Genomic DNA, 24,341 nt, shown 5'->3' on the forward strand with positions numbered 1-24,341 from the left:
GGCCGTCCAGATCCGCCCAGACCTCCTAGGTGCCGCCTAGATCCGCCCAGACCTCCCAGATCCGCCCAGGCTGCCTAACTACGAGTTCGAGTCTCTATCCGTCCATGGCTACCATGGCGTCCAATTTACTTATGTTTCTAATTTTGCAATTTTTTTTTTTTTTTGTTTGTTTACATGAAAAACGATTATCAGAGAGTTTCTTCTAGGGATCTTTAAGATTTTATAACAAGAAGGTTGTTGCTGTTGAGTTTGTAAGCTTCGGTGATACACCAGCTGGCTACTGTGGAAGCTACGTCTTGGGCAAATGCAACTCCCCTGTATCTAAGGAGGTTGTTGAGCAACATTGCTTGGGAAAATCCAGCTGCTCCGTCCCTATTAACCGCAACCTTTTCTTGAAGAACATTACTGATGGTTGCGCAGATATCAAGAAAACAATTTCACATTACTCTAAATTTGCAGATTGACATGAAACTGCCCTTGTGGGTGAGAAAATGATGGTCATACCTTTTCACTGGTTTTGTTTCAATGTCATGTTTACGTCTTATTGGTATGATGCCTAGTGGTTATTATTATTTTTTTTAAAGTCAATATATTAAGCCAAATTCTATAACCCTGTGGAAAAGAAATTGAATTCGAAGACAACAAGTTGTTTTTTCGTAGGCTATCCAGAGAGGACCAAAGGGTATAAGTTTTATAGTCCAAGTCACACCACAAGGTTTGTTGAAACTAGGAGAGCAATTTTCATAGAGAATGATGGAGAAATTATAGAAGAAAGAGACCTTGATGTTGAAGAAGTAATAGAGAATATAGATAGAAGAAATAAGGAGGACTTCACAACCTTGCCAGCTGATATTTTTCAAAGCATGACACAAGAAATGCAACCTCAACAATTAACACCAGAAGCACTCAACACTGCAACACCAATGCACATTGAACTTGAAAATCCAAAACAAACTCAAGAGCTACAGCAAGCACAAGAAAATGTGGAGCCGAGAAGGTCACAAAGATCTAGAAGGTCTACAATCCCAGCTGACTTATGTCATATATTTGTAAGAATCTGAGCATGACATGAGTCAACAAGATGATCCATGTACCTTTAAGCAAGCAATGAACAGTGATAAAAATGAAGAATGGCTTGCGGCAATGAAAGCAGAATTGAATTCTATGAGAAAGAATGGAGTATGGAAATTAGTAAATTTGCCTACCTATTAGTTGTAAATGGGTTTACAAAACAAAGAGAGACTCAAGAGGTTGTATAGAGACACAAAGCCAGGTTAGTTGCAAAAGGCTTCACACAACAAGAAGGGATAGATTTTACTGAAACGTTTTCTCCAGTATCGACTAAAGATTCATTTCGAGTTATTATGCCAATCGTGGTACACTTTGATCTATCACTTCATCAAATGGATGTCAAGACTGCATTCTTGAATGGAGAACTCTATGAAGAGATTTACATGAAGCAACCTGAGGGATTCATTCAAGAAGGGAGAGAAAATCTTGTCTGTAAACTTAAGAAGTCGATTTATGGTCTAAAGCAAGCATCTAGGCAGTGGTATCTCAAGTTTGATGAAGTTGTTAGATCTTACGGATCACTGAAACACCTGTTGACGAGTGCATTTACATTAAAACCAGTGGGAGACATTTCATGTTCTTAGTTTTATATGTTGATGACATTCTTATTGCAAGAAATAGCCTTACCCTTTTACATGACACCAAAGTTCTTCTGCAGAAATCTTTTGATATGACAAATCTTGGAAAGGCTACTTATGTTCTAGGCATTGAGATCATAAGGGACAGGGAGAGAGGTCTATTAGGACTGTCACAGAGAGGGTACATAGAGAAAGCACTCAAGAGGTTTAACATGGCAGATTGTGCAGGTGGGAGTGTACCTATGACAAAATGAGACAAACTGAGTCAAAGGTAGACTCCATAGAATGATATTGAGAGGCAAGACATGCGAGACAAGCCTTATGCTTCCTTGGTGGGCAGTCTCATGTATGCACAAGTCTGTACAAGGCTAGACATTGCTTTTCCTATAAGTGTTTTGGGGAGATTTCAGTCGAACCTTGGACAAGCACATTGGGTGGCTGGAAAAAAGGTATTGAGATACTTACAAAGAACAAAGAATTGCAAGTTAGTTTATAGGAGGATTCAAAATTTAGAATTAATTGGATATGCAGATGCTGACTTAGGAGGATGCGTGGACACAAAGAGATCCACTTCAGGTTTTGTTTTCTTATTTGGAGGAGGTGTTGTTTCATGGAAAAGTTTCAAGCAATCTTGTTAAATTTTCCAGGTTGACAGGCCGAGGGCCCACTCCAACAACACCGATACTATCCCCACTTTACCACCTGCACAATCCTCAGGTGTGCGGTTTTATCACAAAAGGCCTCGGTGTTAGTTAGAGAGGGGTATTTCTATTTAAACTACTTTCTCTTTGGCCCTCTGACCGATGTGGGACAACAATGAGTTCCAACACTCCCCCGTACATGAGACTCCATTTTTATGGGTCACACGTGGAGATCCACATCGGCAACCACGTGGAGCCATGTAAGGACTCACCCATCGCGTGGGGCCAAACGGGGATCCACCCATCACGTGGCACCTTTGGCCTACGTGGAGCCAAATGGGGACCCACCCATCACGTGTAGTACAGGCCCGCAACCTGGCTCTGATACCATGTTAAATTTTCCAAGTTGACGGGCCAAGGGCCCACTCCAACAACACTGATACTGTCCCCACTTTACCACCTGCACAATCCTCAAGTGTGGGGTTTTATCACAAAAGGCCTCGGTGTTAGTTAAAGAGGGGTATTTCTATTTAAACTACTTTCTCTTTGACCCTCTAGCCGATGTGGGACAACAATGAGTTCCAACAAATCTTTCACAGCTGCTTCTACAATGCAAGCAGAATACATTGCTTGTTATGAAGCAGCTTCACAGGCTATTTGGCTCATAAATCTCATTAGGAGTCTAAAGGTGGTGGATTCAATTGAAAGGCCTATTTTAATCTGGAATGACAATACTGCAACTATTTTCTTTACAAAGAGTAACAAGAGATCTTCAGGTAATTGTCTGCCGCCCAAATCTCACGGCCTGGAGTTCCGGGCCGAGGGGATGTGCGTTAACACGCGGTTTCCTATTTTTGGGTGCGGTGCGGTTGTGCGCGGACGTGCCAGCACGGTCTACCGTGCGTCGATGTGTTGATGAGTGTTGGATGGATAAGTGGTGCGCCTATTTGAACTCGTCTTCCTAATCAAACGATTGTAGCCGAGAGAGGAACTGGTCTCGGCTGTTAGGTTCACGGCCTGAACTACAAGGCCGTTGAGTGATGGTGTTGGTGGTGGGTTTTGGGCGGTGCTCCGGCACGCTGCTCATGGAGCGACGGTCGTGTGATATATGGGTTGAGTGAGCGAACAACAAGGATGGTGCTCCGGCGCCTTGAAAATCAAGGGTCGTATGATATATTGATGAATGGATTTTCCTTACAATCTAACACTACTCCTAGGAAAGCAAGTAAAGATATTGAAAGTGCATTACAGGAAAAAATAAGTTGCTCCATGGGAGGCTTTGTTTTGGTGTTGAACCCTTTGAATGTAGCTCGAGTCTTGTATTTATAGGAAGAGTCTCTGGAGGAGTAATCGAGGCTAAAAATCTGCATGGTGGAGCCTGATTAGAGCAAGTGGGCAGTCCAATCGACATTTGGGATCGTGAAGCATGGTGGTGTGACCCCAGAAATCCCGGTGAATCTCGGCCGCCGCTCTTGATCGTGGGTTCTGAGCTTCTAGCCGTGGAGACGCATTTATGGCCTGGATAGCTGGTGAACCAATATCTCAGGCTGTCAGAATTCTTGTGAGAATGTCCACGTCTAATCACTCTGATCCTCATCACCAAATCCTGACTTCAGTCACTTCCCACCTCCCCTCATGCATTAAATGCTTCTTTGTGGCCAGTGGGTTTGCTGCATTAAACAGGCACTACTTCATTAAATGAAGCCTGGGACCCTGTTGTCACGTGATGATTTGCCTTTAATGCCTTGGCCGTGATTTTGTTCGGCCTCGGCCTCGGCCTGCGCTTGAGGCCGAGATGATCATGCCTTAGCATTTCTTCTTTTGTCTTTAGGAAAGCGAAGTACCCTGGCGAAACGCTGCGTTTCAGTTTTTACGAACAAGTGCCAGGGCCGAGAGAAGGGGCTCCTTCGGCCAGCTTATGGCCGTGATTTATCAGGCACAAACAGTAATAGGCATCTGGATTTCAAGTATTACATGGTTAGAGAAAAAGTTAAGTCAGGAGAGATCATTGTTGAACACATGGACACTCATTCCATGATAGCAGACCCTTTGAACAATGCATTGCCTGCTACTGTTTTTCATGGACATGTCAAGAACATGAGATTGTTACCTGGTTTTGATATGCTTTTGATATGCTTGATTAGTGGGAGTAGTTTGCTGTTTACTAGTTTTAGTTGTTCTTACAGACTTTAACTACCAATTCTTTTCAACTATTTTAATGAAACATTTTCAGTTTTCCTATGTTGTTGTATGGTTGTTTTGAATGATTGGTATTATTTATAAGTGAATCAGGTAGCTTGTTCTTATGCAGTTTTAGCTAGCTATACATACACTGCAATGAACAAATTCACGAAAGAATTGTTATTTGAGATCTTGGTAGTCTCTTAAAGAGGGCATGAGAATGAACATGGTTTTACTGACACATATGTTTATGTCCTTTTCATTTAGAGCTCCAATCTTGACGGCAGTTACATGTGATTTAGAGAGCTCTGATGTCTTCATAGTTCCATTTTATCTCTTTTAATTGATAGTGGCCTGTATAGGATAAATTATTGTTTTTAAACTCCATAGTACTGATAGTGATTTGTGTTAAACTCTCAAAGATCATGAGACCAAGTGGGAGAATGTAAGACACGTTTGTATCTTAACTCACTAAGTGTGGTCTGATGATTGGATTGAAGTTTTAGAGTTTCATAGTTATAATTTTAAGAAATTTTGTCGAAATTTCTGTTTGATCGGTAAGAGAAAGGTTATCGGAAAGAAAATTTATATTTTTAGTGTAATTTGTTTTTGAAATTTTGTGTCTGGCTGCTGAGAATAACTTGAGGAAACAACAATTTGAATTTGTTTATTTGGTCATTTGTGCACTTTTGAACCTTTGTACTATGTTTTCCTTGATGAGAATAGTGTTGTTTTGATTTTATGAAGAAAAAATTGGGTTTTGTGTTTTGGTCAAAGAATTAAGGCGTTTTATGATTTTTTTTTTTTTTCTTAATTTTAAATTTAGACTATTGAGCACGATTCCAGAGTTGTGCTTATGTGATAGCTATAAAAAAAAATTGTCTAATCAGCTTTTCTGAAGTCTAATCAGCTTATCAGAACAAAAGCACGAATTAGCATTATTCGTGCTCAATACCTCTGTCACGAATCACGAAATTGGGAAAATTCTACTTTAGGAGCAATGGAAACCTCTATAGAGGAAAGGAAACCGACAACCAAATCATAGCTGCACCGTGGCTACTAGAAATAAACACAAATATTTGTGCCCTTAAACTCAATGAGCACAAAATAAAATAGTGTCTTATGAGCATTCTTTTAGTAGTGAATTGACCAACAATAATAGAATAAAATAACAAAAAGGGTTGGGCCAACTGTTCCTTCCTTAGACTTGGATATACGGATTGATCACATTTTGGGAGCTCATGGGGCTTGGTTCCTAACAGACCGAACGATCCATTCAGCTGGATTTATGCTTGTGTAATCTTGGATTGTTTCAATTATATTTCATTTGATTTGTTACAACGAGTTCTAAAATATTGAACACAATGAGATTTTGGGTTTATCTTGTAGGTTGATATTGAGATATTGATGAAATGTGAAAACTAGATGATATAATGCTTAAATGTGTAAATATTCAACTTGTTCAATATATATATTTTAAGTAAAAATATCATATGAAACTGATCCTAGTTAATCATGCACTTCACGTAACTTAAAATGTTTTTCATTTTATTTTGTGCAATTGTATTTTTGATGTGTTTGTTAATCAAAAGCTTTATGCGTTTAGAATTATGTTTCCTCCTCTAGGTATATTGTATATTGTTCATATTGGGCATAAGCATGGTGGAAATTTTCTTTTTAGCTACCAAACGAAGATAGAAGTAAAACATGTAATAAATTTACCCAAAAAAAAGAAAAATGCATGATAAAATGACATTAAAAGAACCCCCACCTGCGAACAGGGTCTAGCTCAGATGAAAAGGGCCTGGACTTACAAACAAGAGATCTTAGGTTCGAACTATCATGGCATCTTAGTTATGTGCGTGTGTGTGAGAAACCCTCCTATCTTCTAATTTATACTATCACTTTTACTAAAAAAATAATAAGAAGAAGAACCTCCACCTCTCCCCAGTCCTCAGTCCCCACAAAGTTTGATGAAAACATACCCACACCAAAAAGGCACAATGCCTTCTCAAAATGGAGGGTTTGCAATCATTTTCATGAATCATGAGGAACATGCTAAAAGATGGCAAAACCTTACCCTAATTAACTTCACCCTCGACCATTTGGTCCTATATTAATAATTTAAAATGGGTCCCCCTTTCCATATTAAAAGCGGGCAATGGGCTCTAGGCGCAAAACGAGTAACATGTGCTTGCTTTTTCGCCTTTCCAACCTACCACCTGCTTTCCCATTATTTTCACATTTTCTTGGGATAAATGTGACTTCATTTTTCCGGCAATATTATGTGTTTTTATATCATCGTGCAACAAGCTATTTCTTACAAGTGTGGATTTGATGATTTACTACTTTGTGTCACGGTTTTTGGAGCTTCTCTTAAAAGATAAAAATAAGAAAAGAAAAAGGGGGGGAAAGAAAGAAGAGGAAAATATGAAGAATTGTGGGGTCTATTCATAGCTGTGCAAATTGCAATGAAGTTGAAAGCAATTTATGAGACCAAAAATCAGAATGGACCACCATTCTACAAGATAAATATGTTGATCTTTATCCACACAAAAAAAAAAAAAAAAAAAAAAAAGAGAGACTTAAAGTTCTCGCCACTAAATATATTCGCGGTGAGTATTACCATCACATTAGTTGCCGTTAAATGTATTTTTATTTATTTTTATATTTTTATAACATATATATTAAATCACACTAATCCAACAATGATTTAATATAATGATAATGCTCACCACCAAAATGAAAAGAACTCATATAGCAAAAGCACATGATCGCTCACTTAAAAGTTGTGATATGTGCGTGAAAATTTACTATTGCTTCCCGTGATTTTGCACAAGTCTTTTTCCCTTTTAATTTCTATTGACCCAAAGTAATAAAGTAAAGTAAAACCCTTTTGATTTTTTATTTTGGCAAATGTTATATATATATATGTATCTCGGGGTTGGCCAAAGACTGTATTGTCTTCGACCCTCCAGTCACCGTTGGCCGGAGTTGGTGTTCTGGTTTCCATTAGTGGCGCCAATTTAATGGGATGATGTGCTTCTTGAAATCTGATCAACAGAGAAGGACGAAGACACAAATGGATCAAAGGCCATGGCAAGTTTGTTGCAATGAGGAAACCAAAATTGACCAACAATAATAGAAGAAAATAACAAAAAGGGTTGGGCCAACTGTTCCTTCCTTAGACTTGGATATATGGATTGATCACATTTTGGGAGCTCATGGGGCTTGGTTCCTCATGGACCAAACAATCCATTCAGCTGGATTTATGCTTGTGTAATCTTGGAATGTTTCAATTATATTTCTTTTGATTTGTTACAACGAGTTCTAAAGCATTGAACACAATGAGATTTTGGGTTTATCTTGTAGGTTGATATTGAGATATTGATGAAATGTGAAAACTAGATGATATAATGCTTAAATGTGTAAATATTCAACTTGTTCAATATATATATTTTAAGTAAAAATATCATATGAAACTGATCCTAGTTAATCATGCACTTCACGCAACTTAAAATGTTTTTCATTTTATTTTGTGCAATTGTGTTTCTGATGTGTTTGTTAATCAAAAGTTTGTAGAGGCTTTTAGAATGTTTCCTCCTCTAGGTATATTGTATATCGTTCATATTGGGCATAAGCACGGACCCATGGTGGTATTTTTTTAGCTACCAAACAAATATAAAAGTAAAACATGTAATGAATTTATCCAAAAATCTTAGTTGTGTGCGTGTATATGAGAAACTTCCCTCCTCTCGAGTAATGGAGGGTTTGCAATCATTTTCATGAATCATGCTAAAAGATGGCAAAAACTTACCCTAATTAACTTCACCCTCGACCATTTGGTCTTATATTAATAATTTAAAATGGGTCCCCCTTTCCATATTAAAAGTGTGCTTCTGGGCCCAAAACGAGTAACATGTGCTTGCTTTTCCGCCTATCCAACCTACCACCTGCTTTCCCATTATTTTCACATTTTCTTGGGATAAATGTGACTTCATTTTTCCGGCAATATTATGTGTTTTAATATCATCATGCAAGTGTGGATTTGATGATTTACTACTTTGTGCCACGGTTTTTGGGAGCTTCTCCTAAAAAGATACAAATAAGAAAAGAAAAGGGGGGAAAAAGTAAAGACGAGGAAAACATGAAGAAATGTGGGGTCTATTTACTGCTTTGCAAATTGCATTGAAGTTGAAAGCAATTTATGCCACCAAAAATCAGAATGGACCACCATTCTACAAGATAAACATGTTGATCTTTATCACCAAAAAAAAAAATTAATAATAATAATAATAAGACCTAAAGTTCTCGCCACTAAATGTATTCGTGGCGTTGAGTGTTACCATCATATTAATTGCCATTAAATGTATATTTATTTCTTTTTATATTTTTGTAACATATATATTAAATCACACTAATCCAACAATAATTTAATATAATGATAATGCTCACCACCAAAATAAAAAGAGCTCATATAGCAAAAGCACATGATCGCTCACATAAAAGTTGTGATATGTGTCTGTGTGAAGATGTCTTTCTTTTGCAAAAGAAAAGTTGTTACTCTCAACAGCAGCAATATGTCTTGCGGTTGGGTGTCAATGATGTACACAACACAAGTTTGTCATATTTAAATAATATTCATATCAATTATCATCACCATATTGTATCTCACTGTTTTGACAAACAGATAAAATAAAATAAAAGCAACAAATGGAAAACAAATTTGGCGAACAAACTTGCACAATACATATATAACAAATTTCATCTTAACTATGGTTTCTTCATCTTAACTTGTACTCAAATCTTCATAAAAGAAATTTCATGGGTAGTAGTGACACGCTCCATGATTGACTTGGCTTCTTCCCCGACCATCGGACCTCCAAAAATGGGACCAGGCCGAGCGCTACTGTCTTCTCTAATAGGAGCATTTGTAGCGACAAATATATAACCGACGCATACAACAATTTTTCAATCAAACACCTACTCTAGAGTTCAAGTGCTTTCATATACCATATCACCCAAGTAAACTCACTAACATACGACGGCCCTTTTGTTTCTGAGCAGTGCATAGCCCTCTCTCCACCTCCAGAACTTGCCAAACAAGACCTCCATGTCTTCAAGGGTTCTACCCTGTGTTTCCGGGAGCATTGTATAAAAGAACACCCAACCAACCGTCGCAATTCCTGCATAAAGAAAGAAGGTCCCACCCATCGTTATCGCCTTATACAGCGAGATAAAACTCATTGAGAGGACTCCACTCATAATCCTATTCACGGCTGTTCCCATGCTGCAACCTTGAGCACGTAGCTTCAACGGGAAGATCTCAGAGCTGTAGACCCACGCAATGGGCCCCATCCCGATCGAGAAGAACCCGACGTAGGCTAATACCATGGTCAAGCACAAAACAGACGCCCACATCATCTTCTCGGTTTCATGATCGACGATTGTGAGGCTCGTACCGAGACAGAGAAGCGAGGCTATCATCCCGGCCACGCTCGTTAGAAGCAACGGGCGTCGTCCGACTCGATCGAGGAAACCTATGGCAACCAGGGTGAAAATGGTCTTGGAAAATCCAACGGCCACTGTTGCGAGCAGCAACGTGCTGGAGTCGGTGATCCCAGCCTTTTCAAAGATCCTTGGGCTGTACAAAACGAGGGCGTCGATGCCTGACAACTGTTGGAAGAAGTGGAAACCAATGGCTGCTATTAAAATGTGACGAACAGGGGGCGTTGGATGGAGGAGCAATTCCTTCCACACTTCCTCGCCGTGGCTGTGCTTGGGAACCTGAACAACGTCTTCAACGCAATGCTCAGGGATGCCCGCGGCTTCTTTGATGTCGGCTAGCCGAAGCTGAGCCTCTTCCAAGGAGTCCGAGGTTTTGTCGAGGACTTGCTTGGCCTCGCCGAGCCGACCCTGCATGACAAGCCAGCGGGGCGACTCAGGCATTGATAAGACACCGACGGCGAGAATAACGGAGGGAAATACGCCAACTCCGAGCATGAGCCGCCAGCCCAAATCAATCGGGAGCCCGGAGAAGGCATAGTTGGCAACGTACCCCAATAATATGCCAATATTGACAAAGACCTGTATAAATACATATTCAAACAAATCACCTTGTGAGGAAAAATCAATTAATCAGTTTATACATGCATTTCACAACTTTTTTGTCTAACTAACAATTAATCTGATGAATAAAAAACATTCTTAGTGAACATTGTTATGTAATTACTGCAAGTCGTTAACATTGGGAAAGAGTTATTTGAACTTGTCACTAGACAATGAGACAATGAGCTAGTTGCTAACTCACCTCACGACATTTGAATACTAATATATATTTTTTCTAACACCAAACATAAAATACTTTCAAGAGTTATGGGAAAGGTTATTTGGGTGGATTATTTATATTCTTTTTGGTAAGGTTTCTGCAAAACAAGAGTGGTAGGTATGAATTGGGTACCAATTTACAGTACAATAAGTCTAAGTACCAAATAGTACAATGTCCATATCATCTCATCTCCACATAATTTTAAAATTCTAATAAAACAGAGATACATGAAATAAATAAACAAGGCAAAGGAAGAGCAAGTTCTCACCTTGAAAGTAAGCAAATTGGTAAGGATTAAGAAGATGAATTTGTTTCATGATTCTACAAATTCTTAGCAGTGGCTGAAACTCTGCAGAGAAAAGGATGAAACTGTGTCTTTTGGTTTGATAAAAAGTACTCTTTACTCTTTTATTTTATGATTTCTTTTCAGTAATGGGCCACCTACGGCCATTTTTATTCAATTTTTATTGACCCCAAAGTTTGAAGAGTAGAAACGTGGCGTGGGCGGCTTTTCCACCGACCCAAATTTTTAAATCAATTTAAAAAACGTTTCCGACCACAGCCACAGCCACGTCCTCATCCCCATCCAATTGGATAATTAGGTTGAAGTCCAGATGTCTTTAAGCCAAATGCCTAAAATTGTAATTTACTAAAATGTCTAAAATTGTAATTTGAGCAAATGTCCAAAATAGTAATTTAAGCACATGTCCAAAATTGTAAATTAAGCAAGGAGCAGACCCACCAACCTCCGGGAAAGACGTGAGAGCGCCGCGAGAAGACGCCGGAGAGACCTCGGCGTTGTAGACCGGAGCGATCATGAGGGCGTAGCCGACGCCGATTCCGGCTACGAACCGACCGACCATGAGGAAGGCGTAGTTCGTGGCCAAGCCCATGAGGAGAGCTCCGGTGAAGAATATGGCTCCGGCGAAGACGATAGTGTACCGGCGGCCAATCCAGTCAGAAGTTCGGCCGGCGGCGGCGGAGCCGATGAGCGAGTAGAGGTTCAGAATCCCTATGAGGATCTCAACTTCCACGTCCGAGATTTTCAGGTCCTTCTGTATGTAGATTGAAGCCCCACTCATCACGCCAATATCTACAGAAATCAGTAGAAATTAAAATTATTACGCGATGAAATAAAAACAAACAAAAACAAAATTGAAACTTGAGGAAGCGATTGATGATTTACCGTAGCCCAGCAAGATTGAAGTCATGGAAGCCAAAATGGCGCAACCGATGGCGTACAGGTTTCTTTTGGGCTTCTTCTTGAGCAGGGGCTGGCCGGAAACGGCGTTGTCTTGAGCTCTCCGGTCAGTCATCTTGAGCTCTGTGGTGTTTGATTGCAGAACAGTGTGATTTAGAGAGAAGCAAATTTGGCCACGTTTGGGTTTTGGGCTGCAGAGGGGGCTGCAGAGGGGTTGGGGTTAAATAGACACGAAAGAAAAAAACTACAAAAGCTCACGTCGCTTTCATATCAGAAATGCTTAGTGGGTGTGATTTTTTTTTTTTTTGCTTGGTAAGAATTTTTTTGAGACATATTTTTGGTGGGCCATTTATAAGAAGCGTCTCTTATTAGCGTAATTCCTTTGATCCACCACCAACTTGCTTCACAATTACGACAAATATCTGTTGTAGCTTATCTTGATACGCGAAGGCTGGACCCAATTGAGGCTTCGATCAACTATGGCCCAAGTGAAATCTTAATGTTTCTATTGATGGAGATTTCAATCCAAAAAAAATTCAAATTTCAGACTCTTTTTTGGGTTTCCGTACAAGCGATTAAGGGTGGACCCATGAATTTTTTAATAGATGTGCAATTTTTAGTAACATACAATTTTATTTGTCTATTTTTGTATTTGACATATAGGTAGTCTTCTAATTTAAGTTCCTAACTTATATGTAGTATTCTAATTTATGTTCATGACTTATAGGTAACACGATTTATCACTAAGTTTTTTTTTTCATTCCTAATAAGAACACTATTTACCTGTATGTTAGGTACATAATTTAATGTGGGTGCTTGCCTAATTGATTAGTATAATATGTGGGCTTTTACTTTCATTGATTAATTTGTATTTTACCCATATATTAGGTAAATATTATCAATGAAAGAATTACAAATTTAAATTCTGAAATTTAATTACAAGTAAATAATTCATTAAATTTAGATTTTCAATGTTTTCCTTATTTACCTCAAATGGTAAAATCGACACAATAAAAAGAGTAATAAAAGTCAAAGGACCTACATCTAAAACCAAAAATGCGTGGACTAAACCCAATGACAGCTAATTGTTTTGGATCTAGATCTAAGAACTCCTAGTTCTTTTTCAGAGCTTGGAAGGAATGACATTTGAAGGTCAAACGCATCCATCTCTTCTTCTTATTGTAGTTATGTTGTGGATTAGAAAGGAATTTGAAAACGGAAAGACATCCGCCATTTTGTCGTCCAAAATATAAATGGCGGAGAAGAAAAGTTTCATTATCATTTGTTTTAATGTTAAATCCACAAAGAGAATACTGTTCCTTGGAACTTGCCAATTGCCCCGTCATTTTTTTTGTCTTGTTTCAAACCTTGTCATTTTCAATTGATCTCTGAAATCGATATTATCCAAACTTAAATCATAGAATAAAGAAAGAAATGAAGTGTTGATTGAAGCAAAATTGGATCGTTTAATTTTATTCTTATTATAATGAAAGTAAGGTTTTAAATTGGCCAGTGTTGCATTCTGTTTTTGTAATCTTTTGGCAATTGTGCCATTCGCGAGGAGAACTTGCATGTCACGAGATAACACTATTTTGTTATTCTCGAACAATTACGTTTTGTCATGTAGAAAAGTTATCTCGCAGTGAAACATGATTGATTGGAAATAAAAAACAGTACTATTCCCGTGATATATAAGTTTTTATTGTCTTTTGCTGAATAAAAGCTTTTCTCTTTTGAATTTTTTTTTTTTTTAGAGATGAGAACAAATATATATATTTGAAGTTACTCTTACAACTATGGTTTTGCAATACTGCTATTTATCACCTAAAATTGCAGTCCAGGATATATATGACCAAGCCCATCAAAACTTTTTCAGAAAGATTAAAAAAGCACCAAAATAATGCCCACCAAGCCCATGTCTTTTTTTGGTACCCACCCACCAAGCCCAAAATAATGCGCACTTAGCCCATGTCTGATGAGCTGATAACAACACAATTTTTTATTTTTTTATTCTTTATCTGTGAATTGGCAAGCCTTAGCCCAAAAATAATGAATAAATAAATAAACCAACACACATATACAGCTCTATCATTTTCTTTTCTTTTTTCCCTTTTCTTATCAATTGATGAGAGATTTGAACTAATTGATTTTTTATATTTTTATTTTATTTTAATAAAAACAGTATTATACTTTAATCTAATCTAAAATACGGAGAGTGGGATTCGAACTCGGATGCAAAATAGGGATCACATTCGCTCTAACCAACTTGCAATTGATTCTATATTATTATTAATATTCGTGTCGAACTTCATAAACAAAACAATTAAATTTAATAAGAGGTTTGTAGTTGAAGTGATTAAGAGTAATTTTAAAGTATGGTAACAACATATGTCAAAACTCCATAAATCTTGATGAACATGACCAGACCTAACTAGCACAATGCTCACCCAAACTCTCTTTCTTAAATTTAGGGTGATATGTTTCAAAATTCAACCTGTAGTGCCACTTTTGCTGCAAATGGTTGTAGGAAGAACCCAACCTAACTTTCCCCCTCAATCATCTGTAATAAATTAATAATGAACTTTTTTTGTTAGGAATTAATTATTAATATGGCTCTCCGAAAACATGTTAAAGATTTTCAAAAATATTAGAATCTGAAACAAAACGACCAATCATTTTCAGGCAGAAGCTACAAATTTCATCTCTATACAAAGATGACTAGTCAGTCGAGAAAAATGACCAATCGGTTCGTGTCTTGGTGTGATTTTGAAGCACCTCTTCAGTCATGTGGTATGCCTCTTGATGCCTAAGTGTTTGAATTATGTATATGAAAGTTAGAAACACTTCATATACATGATTTACACATAAAGACACATTCTTTCATGAAGAAAAGTGTCCTCATTGAAGTGGTACCTCTTGATAAAGAGGTACAATCCAAGAGATGTATAGTTTCTGAATTAGGAGTTAAACCAATTCAGAAAACAAACCAATTCCTCTATAAATAGAGATGAATATACAACAACAAAGATATGGAAATAATCCAAGAAAGATCTAAGAAAGATCAAAGTTCAATCCCAACTATTCTCCATCTAGTTTCACAAAAGTAAAAACATGAAGAGGTTATTTTTTGCAGATTTAGCCTCTAGGAATTCTTGAGTACATTTTTTTATAATTCAAAAGTGTGTTTGGGGTTGTCTTTGATTGTGCAAGACTGACAACATATATTTATTAGACTAGGCTTCATTGTATCCACACGACTTATTTGCTTAACCCATTTGCACACAAGTTGTGAGGGCAAATAAAGTCTAAAAAACAACGTATTCATAGCCCCCTTAAAGCATCTTTCATCCTCTCATTATCAATCCATTCTTAAAACTTCTTCCATTTAGCCATAACCCATAGACCTTTGTAGACACAAATATCCAATAAAGCTACATTAGAGAAAAACTTACCTCCATCTTGATGCATATCTCTCTATCTCTCCTCATGTGTGATCGTAAAAATAGAGAAAAATAGATATACACAAACAGAGATATACAAGTTTTTTACAATTTCATTTCAATTATTTTACAATTATGTATATACTAAAAGGATTTATTATTTGTCTGAAAAAGAGGCCAATGACTTTATTTGAACTATTGTTAAATAGAAAATGGCTAGATTATTATTATTCGTCAATAATTTCTGTCATATGTCAATTGTAAGCTCTATTCTCATTGCTTTTGCAACCACAAAAAAAAATAATAAATAAAAAGTTGCAAATAGAACATAGATTTGAAGCACAAACTTGTACAACACATATCTAATTTGATCTAAACTTTGTTTTCTTCATTGCTTACCAATTCTTTCCTCTCTTTTCTAGGGTTAAAAGCCCTTTAATCTTTTATATATAGATGAGGAGGGTTCTACCTTGTGTTTCCAAGAGCATTGGACAAAAGAAGACCCAGTCAAATGCTGCAATTCTCTCTCGAAAAAAAAAAAAAAAAAAAGAAGGAAGGCCCCACCGATTGTGATGCCCTTATACAACAAAATAAAACTCATTGAGAGGACTCCCACTGACCTGCTCACGGCCACTCCTATACTGCAACGGGTAGATCTCACAGTTGTAGACCCACATGATGTGCCCCATCTCGATTTAGAAGAATGTGAAGTATGTTAATGCCATGGTCAAGCGCAAAACAATGACACACATGATCCTCTCGTCGAAAGATGCGAGAGAAACTGTCATGTCAGCCAAGCTAGTTAGAAGCAACTAACACTGCACTGTCAGATCTAATCGAGCATAAACGTGGAGATAAAGATGAAAATGGTCTTGACGAATCCTTCGACTGTGGTGCAGAGTAGCTTTTTGTCTGAGTTGGTGATCCCAGCCTTCTCTAAGATTGTTGGGTTGTACAAAACAACGACGTCGATGCCTGAGGTTTGTTGAAAGAAGTGCAAACCAATGGTTAAGATTAAAATATGACGGACGACTAGCGTTGGATAAAGGAGAAGCTCTTTCCACACGACTTGGCCTTGGTTGTGCTTCTTAACCTTAACAACGTCGTCGTTCCAATTTTTAGGGATTCCAGCATTTGGCGTCACTGAGCCCACCATGCATGATTAGCCAACGAGGCAACTCATGCATAACTAAGAAGTGTCAAATGGGACGTGATGGGTCGGGATGACCTGTTTTGAGTTGTCTCGTTAATAAACGGAAAGAGTTGAGCCTGTCCATTTATAAAAATTATTAAGTTTGACACCGAGCCCTTAGAGCAAGTCCACCCTAGGGGCCTTGCTTGGGCAAAAGGCCCCCTGCCAGCGCAGGAAATCCAACCCGGGCTGGGACCCACCGAACCAAGCAAGCCCACAGGCAGATCTTGCCTGGGCTGCAACCTGAAGGCGCTGACGTCAACGAGCAGAATTACAAATTTTTTTTTACCGTTGGCACGTGAAATTCAGGCGCCAACGGTAAAAAAATTTGACTTCCGCTCGTTGACATCAGCAACTGACAGCCCCCAACGGAAAAATGCCACGTGTCTCGTCTTGGGCGCTGTGATGGTTTTTTTTCCAGAAATCCGACGGCCTTCGTGTTTTTGGCCAAAAAAAGTCGAATTTTTTTTTACAAAATACCAAAAAATACTGGATTTTTTCCCTATAAATAACTATCAATTTTATTCACTTTTCACACAAAATCTTCATACAAACTCTTCTCTTTTCAATATTTTTTCTATTTCACTCACATTTTTCTACTAGTTTCCATTTGTATCAAAAAACAAATGGCCTCTTATGTCGAAGCCGGAGGCGCTTGGATTACTGTGGAAGATATTGTGTTGTGTGAGTGTTGGGTGAAAGTTAGTCATTGCCCTATATCAGGCAATGAGATGAAGTTTTCTCATATGTGGAGAAAAATTCATGAAGAATTTTCTGATAGATCCGGTTCGACTCGTACGGAAATGACCTTGCAATCCAGGTGGAAAATTTTGAATAAAGAGTTAGGGAAATTGAGGGATGCCTTGGCAAAAGCGAGGGACAATATGAGAAGCGGTCAAAATCTTACTGATGTGATAAAATATTTATAATTCTCGTTCTATTCAATTTAACGTAACTTTTTTTTTTCTTGCATATTAAATTTATATTTTCTTGCATTTCTAATTTATTTATATTTTGTTGCATAATAATTATTTTGCATGCATTTGTAAATTGTTTATATTGTCTCACATATTTATTTTTTTGTTGCATAATCATTTAATTTCTTGCATTTCTAAATTGTTTATATTTTGTTGCATAATCAATTTTTTTCTTGCAATTACAAATTATTTATATTTTCTTCCATATTCATTTTTTGGTTGCATTTCCAATTATTTATTTTGAATAGATCGTACAAGCACAAATGTGGTTCGGTGCCATGGGGCAAGGCAAAAAAAGTTTCCAGAATCACCAATGTTGGGAAATTGTGAAGAATTATTCAAGATTCAAAATCATTTGCACTACTTCGCCGGTTGTGTTGAATGAGACGCCGCTCCATGATTCGACGGCAACCGATTCGCCATTGGACTCCCCAATGGATCAAGACTCCCCACTCCCACGTGTGCCGAGACCTATTGGGAGAAAGGCGGCAAATGCAAAGAAAGGGAGCACTTCGAACAATGAATGTGCACAATTTTTGGAGCAAATTGCTAAGAATAGTGCACTGAGACTTGAGAGAGACTTGAAAAGAGAAGAAGCGGACAAGGCACGACATGAAGCTGTTGCAATTGAAAGGCAGCAGGCACAAGAACAAGACATAGAGGATAGAGAGATGAAAAACATGGCCATGGATACCACACACATGTCTCCTGAAACAAAGTCCTATTGGAAGATGAAACGAAGGGATGTGATGAGAAGAAAACGTTTCCATGACGACGGACCTAGCAATATGGATCGGTTAAATGAACAAAACCATTAGGTTGGATTGAAAGATTTGCCATATGTATTAAGAATTGTTGTATTGTTTCTCTTTTATTCAATAAAGAAAGCATTAAATAATATGAATGTTTATTAAAAATATTTGCACATGAAAAAAAAGTTTAATTAAAAACAAACCTTATTTTATTGCAAACAACACACAAAACAAAGCATAATTAAAAACAAAGCATAATTCCAAACACACCACACACAAAATAAAGCAAACTTGAAAACAAAGTATTAATCTTGACTTCATCCATTGTGATTGCCTTTCATCTCCCACAAGTGCTCGATCAAGTCAACTTGACGCCTCTCGTGGACATACGAAGATTGCATTTCCTGGTAACGATTAATCATGGGGTTGTTGAATCAACCATCCCGAAATAACGGTTCGTGCTCCAATGGATGTCCATTTGGTCCCATCGGCCTTTCATAAATTCTTGTCAAGGCCGTGTTCATGGGATCCGGTTCAAACACCTCTGGAGCTTCATAATCATGTTATGGAGGATTATACAAGTCATCATAATGCTCTGCAGCACCTGCTCATCAAACATCCGAGCAGCACCCCTAATAATACCCCAACGAGCTTGCAAGATACCAAAACACCTTTCCACGTCTTTCCTGTTACCTTTTTGAAAGGCAGCAAAGCTTTTTTCCTTCTCAGATTAGGGATTCGGAATTGTTTTCACGAATGTCGTCCACCTAGGATAAATTCCGTCAGCAAGGTAGTACGCACCAGAGTATACGGTATTGTTGATTTGGTACGTGATATGGGGGGAATGACCTCGCAATACATCGTTGAAGACCGGGGATTGACCAAGCACATTGAGGTCATTCTGAGATCCGGCAACTCCGAAGAAGGCATGCCAAACCCAAGTGTCGAATGAAGCTACCGCCTCCAGAATTATACTTTTTTGGCCCTTTCGATTCCCATAATCGCCTTGTCAAGCAGTTGGGCAATTCTTCCACTGCCAGTGCATGCAATCAATGCTTCCGATCATTCCTGGGAAACCTCGAGCCTCACCTCTTTGCAGAAGCCTTTGGAGGTCCCTAGGCGTAGGTTTGCGAAGGTATTCCCTTGTGTAGAGATTTTCTACTACATCACAAAATCTCACCAAGCACTCTAGGATAGTTGATTTTCCCATCCTTGCAATCTCATCCACCTGCTCTGCAGATGCCCCATAAGCAAGAATCCGCAAAGCAGCTGTAAGTTTTTGCTTTAGGAGAATACCCAAAACTCCAACAGCATCATACTTCTGAATGAAGTATGTGTCGTAATTACAAATATCATGCATGATTTTTTGGAACAAATGTGGCTGCATTCTATATATCTCTCGAAACTTAGAAACAGGATATAATGAATTTGGGATAAAGTAATCTTCCAAGAGATTCTTACCCCGAGACTGCCTACGTCTGTCCACATTCGGGGCACGACGCCGGTGGTGTTGCCTTGATTCATTAAGCATACACACCGCTACAAGCATTTCTTCCTCTTCTTCATCGGCCTCCCGATCTTCCTCAACACGTATGCGCTGGATTTCTTCCTCTTCTCGCTCTTGCCTCTCCAACACCCTCCTCAAGTTTGACATTGAGAGTAGAATGTGTTTTGTAAAATCTCATAAATGAAGGAATATATAAGATATGGTGTGAGAGGTATGAGTTGATGGTGTAGTTTTATAGAGGGATTCAGAAGATAGAGATGACACGTGGCGTAATTTTAGAGGGTGAAAATATTATCTGAAATCTAAGATTATAATTTTTTTTTAAATATCTAAAAATCTTATCGGACATGGGACACGTGGCGCAATTTTAGAGGCTGAAAATCTTATCTGAAATCTGAGATTATAATTTTTTTTAATAAATATCCGAAAATTTTATCTGAAATAAGACACGTGGCAACCGAGATTCTCATCCGAAAATCTTTTCTGAAAAATGATGGACACGTGGCAACCAAAAATCTTATCTGAAAATGTTATCTGAAATTTTAGGTGATAATTTTATAACAAATAGTGACACATGGCAACTGAAAATATTATCTGAAAAGCTTATCAAAATTAATAGTTTAAAGTATAAAAAAATTCAGACAAAAAAAAAGTATAAAAAAATAGAAAATAAAGTAGCATGAATAGTATTTGCCTTAGCCTTAGCCTTTTGGGGTGGAACCAAAAATGGTAAGGCTGGCACTATTCACATGAATAGTGTCAGCCCTTGCCTTGCCTTAGCCTAAAGGGGTGGACATGCTCTTATGGGACATGGCCGAGGTCATGTTGGACAACTAAACGGACCGATATGAACCCACTCCAAGCTAAACTTATTTATTACATTTTTTTGTAATATTTTTTTTACAATTATGTCTAACAAGATTTATTTTTTGTTGGAAAATTATGTATAACAAGATTTATTATTTGTTGGAAAAAGAGGCCAATGACTTTTTTAAATAGAAAAGGACTAGACTGTTGTTCAGGTTTAAAAAAGTACATTCCTAGGCCCGCCCAAAGATACACATCATGTCGTCTCAAGCCTTACTTAATCAGGGCGAATTCATACTGTGCTTGGGCTGACCCAATTCATTTGACACCTCTATGTGCAAGGGCAAGCATTAATTATATTTTTCATATTTATAATTTAGGGGTATAATTATAAATTACAAAACTAAACAAAAAAATTTCTAATTCATGCACAAATCAAAGGTGAGAGCATAAATAAACTGATATTTTCTATTTATTTTTCCAACATTACCAAATATAAGAAAGATCTCATCTCTTCGAAAAAAATAACATTGGAATTGATTTCCGCAAAACAAATACATGCGAAGAGAAATTCATAAATTATAACTCTCAGCTTATTAAAAGACACGCTCAGGGTCGCTCTCCCTCTACGCAAGGAGAGCCACACGTCACATCTAGGGTTTCTCCTCAAGGTCAGCTGTCACCGTCACATATCTAGCCACCGTCACATATCTAGCCATCATCACTCTTCCTCTCTCCGCAATAGGTCTCGTCGTCATCTCACCTTCTTGCCTCACGGCTCGCCACAAGTGACTGGTTTTGTCTCTCCCTTCTCCACTTGGGCTCATTGTAGTTGCTCATCCACTGGCCCCTTGGGATGTCACTGGGTTTGGTCTGGTATCGCTTGCGAGCATGGTCGAAATTAGGGCTCTATGCCCTTGTGTCTTCCTCACGCCATATACCTGCTATTTTCATTATCTTTGACTCTGGGTCTCTGTTGGTGTTTTCCTGATTTTTTTGCTCTTCTGTCTTTGTCTTTCTTATTCGCATGTTGTGGTTTTTTTTTAGTTCGGCTTGGCTCGGTGATTAGAGCTGAAATTCTGGTCTCTGCTATGTTTATGTTAAGCTGGAACGTGCGAGGCTTGGCAACCACTGTATGTTCTGTAATATCATAAACCTCTTACAAGACAAAACGTCAGATATTGTTTTCCTTACTGAGACTCATATGATTGCTGTTCAGATGGGCAGCTTGGTCTAGACACTTGGTGTGGGTGGAGTCCTCTGTGTTCCCCATGAAAGGCTCTATGGTGGTCTCTGTATTCTTTGGAAGACTGGTTTATAGGTTGTGTTGCTCTCATCCTCTTAGGGATATATTGATGCTCGGGTTACCTTTCCTAATTCCTTTGTTACTCGAATTATTGGGTTATATGGTCATCCTAACCCTACTCGACGAATTCATTCTTGGAAGCTTATTTGCCGTTTGAGTCAGGTGGATATTGGTCCATGGATGTGTTGTGGTGACTTTAATGAGATTCTGTCTATGGACGAAGAAAAAAAAAGGCCTTTGTCTCAGCTCTGTCGGTCAAATTGAAGATTTTTAATGGGTAATTGACGATTGTAATCTGCTATCATTTGATTTTGTGGGTTATCCTTTCATTTGGACGAACAACCGCAAAGATGACGACAATGTTCAAGCGCGATTAGATAGAGGCTTTGGTAATTTAGCCTTGCTTCAGCAATTGGGTAATTTCAGCATCTACCATCTTTCGGCATATTCTTCTGATCATCAATTTTTCTCCTCGCTAATGCACGGCCTAATGTTAATGTTCGGAGTCGTCGGAGTCCACGTCGTTTCCAGTTTGAGGAACAATGGATAACTGACTAAGACTGTGAAAGAATAATTCAAGAAGGGTGGCATTGTTAGGAATCTCTGACGACTAATCATGCTATCTATGCTAAATGCCTCGTAGTGAAAAAGTCAAAAATGCAGTCATATGAACTCTAACATTAGGTCTCTGCGTACCTCTCTGGCTTCCTTTCAAACTATTGCCCCCTCTGAAGCCATTCTACATAGCAAGAAATTAGTTGCAAATGAACTTGGCAGGTTACTGGAACTCGATGAACTTTATTGGCGCTTACGACCTCTTGTCAATTGGCTGCAAGCTGGTGACCGTAACACTTCATATTTTCACAAGATTGCTAATCACAGAGCCAAAATTAATTCTATGGCATAGATTTTCGATGCTAATAAAGTATTATAAAGTGATCTCGTGAAGATTGGTGCCGTATTTCCCAACTATTATGATCATCTATTTTCTTCCGCATGCACAACTATGAGTAATGAAAATTTTGAGGCTGTTACTACCTGAGTTTCTCAAATGACTCAACGGTATCTGTCTCTACTTTTCACTCGGGAGGAAGTGGAAGTTGCTATCAAATCTATGAGGCCAACTAAAGCTCCTGGTCCTAATGGGATGCCAACTTTATTCTATCAGCGTTACTGGAGTATTATTGGTTTAGATATATGTCAGTTTCGTTTAGAAATTCTTAATAAGAGTGGTGTGGTAGCTGATTTCGACCATATTGGTCGTTCCTTGCCATGAACGATATTTGGGTCCTTCCTACTATAGCCGGAAAAAATAAAAAACATATGTTCCAAGCTATCAAAGATCGCATTTGGAAGAAGATTTCAGGATGGGAAGGTAAGCTTATTTCTAAAGCTGGGAAGGAGGTGCTTATTCAGGCAGTGTGTCAGGCGATGCCTACCTATTCTATGAGAGTCTTTCATCTACCAGCTCACTTATGTTCTGAAATTGAGAGTATTTTTGCTCGTTATTGGTGGTTCAAAGGAAGTGAAAAAGGTATCCATTAGAAGACCTGGAAGGTTCTGAGCAAGCAGAAGACTGAAGGACGTCTTAGTTTTCGAGAATTGTTTGTTTTAATCAAGCTTTGCTCACCAAAAGAGGGTGGCGTCTCCTGGAATTTTCCAATTCCCTCATTGCTCGGATGCTCAAAGCTCGGTATTTTTCAGATTCTGATTTTCTACATGCCCAAAGGGGTTCGACACCTTCTTTAACCTGGCAGTCGATATTATGGGGTCGTGAACTCCTCTCGCGTGGTCTTCAATGACATATAGGTGATGGCCGACTTGTGAACATCTATAGTGATCAATGGGTACCTCACCATCTTACATTTACTTTTCAATCCTCTCATTGTCTCCCTGTGGATTCCAGAGTCACTGCTTTTATTACTGCTAGTGGTCACTGGAATGATTCTGAGATCTATCATTTAATCTCCTTCCCTGAAGCTGAACTCATTCTATCTATTCCACTGAGTTGCAATATTGGTGATCGTTGTATTTGTCATTTTACTCATAATGGTCGGTATACAGTTACGAGTGGATATTGGACTGCTTTGGAATTTCAAACTCAAATGGCCTCTTTGTCTATGTCCGAGTCTTCCTCTTCCGCCTCTCAACAGTTATGGAAGCATCTAGGGAAGCTCAAAGTTCCACAAAAAATGGAACATTTCCTCTGGCGTCTCTCCCACAATGCTCTCCCTACCCACTAAGTGCTTCTTCAACGGAAAATAGTCCAAGATACTACTTGCTTTCGTTGTATGGGTCTTACTAAAACTATGATGCATGCTTTCACAATTGCACAATCAATTCTTCTGTTTTGGGCCTAA

General features: G+C 38.4%; 1 protein-coding gene across 1 annotated transcript; it reads right to left on the reverse strand.

Annotated features, from left to right (window-relative positions):
* Positions 1–9,091: 9,091 nt before the first annotated feature.
* LOC110747892 (polyol transporter 5) lies at positions 9,092–12,210 on the reverse strand. The gene is made up of 3 exons (XM_088245581.1): positions 11,986–12,210; positions 11,546–11,892; positions 9,092–10,558 (listed from the first exon to the last, which is right to left on the reverse strand). Exons 1-3 carry the CDS (start codon positions 12,113–12,115, stop codon positions 9,506–9,508), a joined length of 1,530 nt encoding a protein of 509 aa, XP_088101707.1. The 5' UTR covers positions 12,116–12,210; the 3' UTR covers positions 9,092–9,505.
* Between the last annotated feature and the right edge of the window lie 12,131 nt (positions 12,211–24,341).

The sequence above is a fragment of the Prunus avium genome, chromosome 8, assembly GCF_965620075.1.
Source record: "Prunus avium chromosome 8, drPruAviu1.hap1.1, whole genome shotgun sequence".
In the NCBI taxonomy this organism is placed as follows: domain Eukaryota; kingdom Viridiplantae; phylum Streptophyta; class Magnoliopsida; order Rosales; family Rosaceae; genus Prunus; species Prunus avium.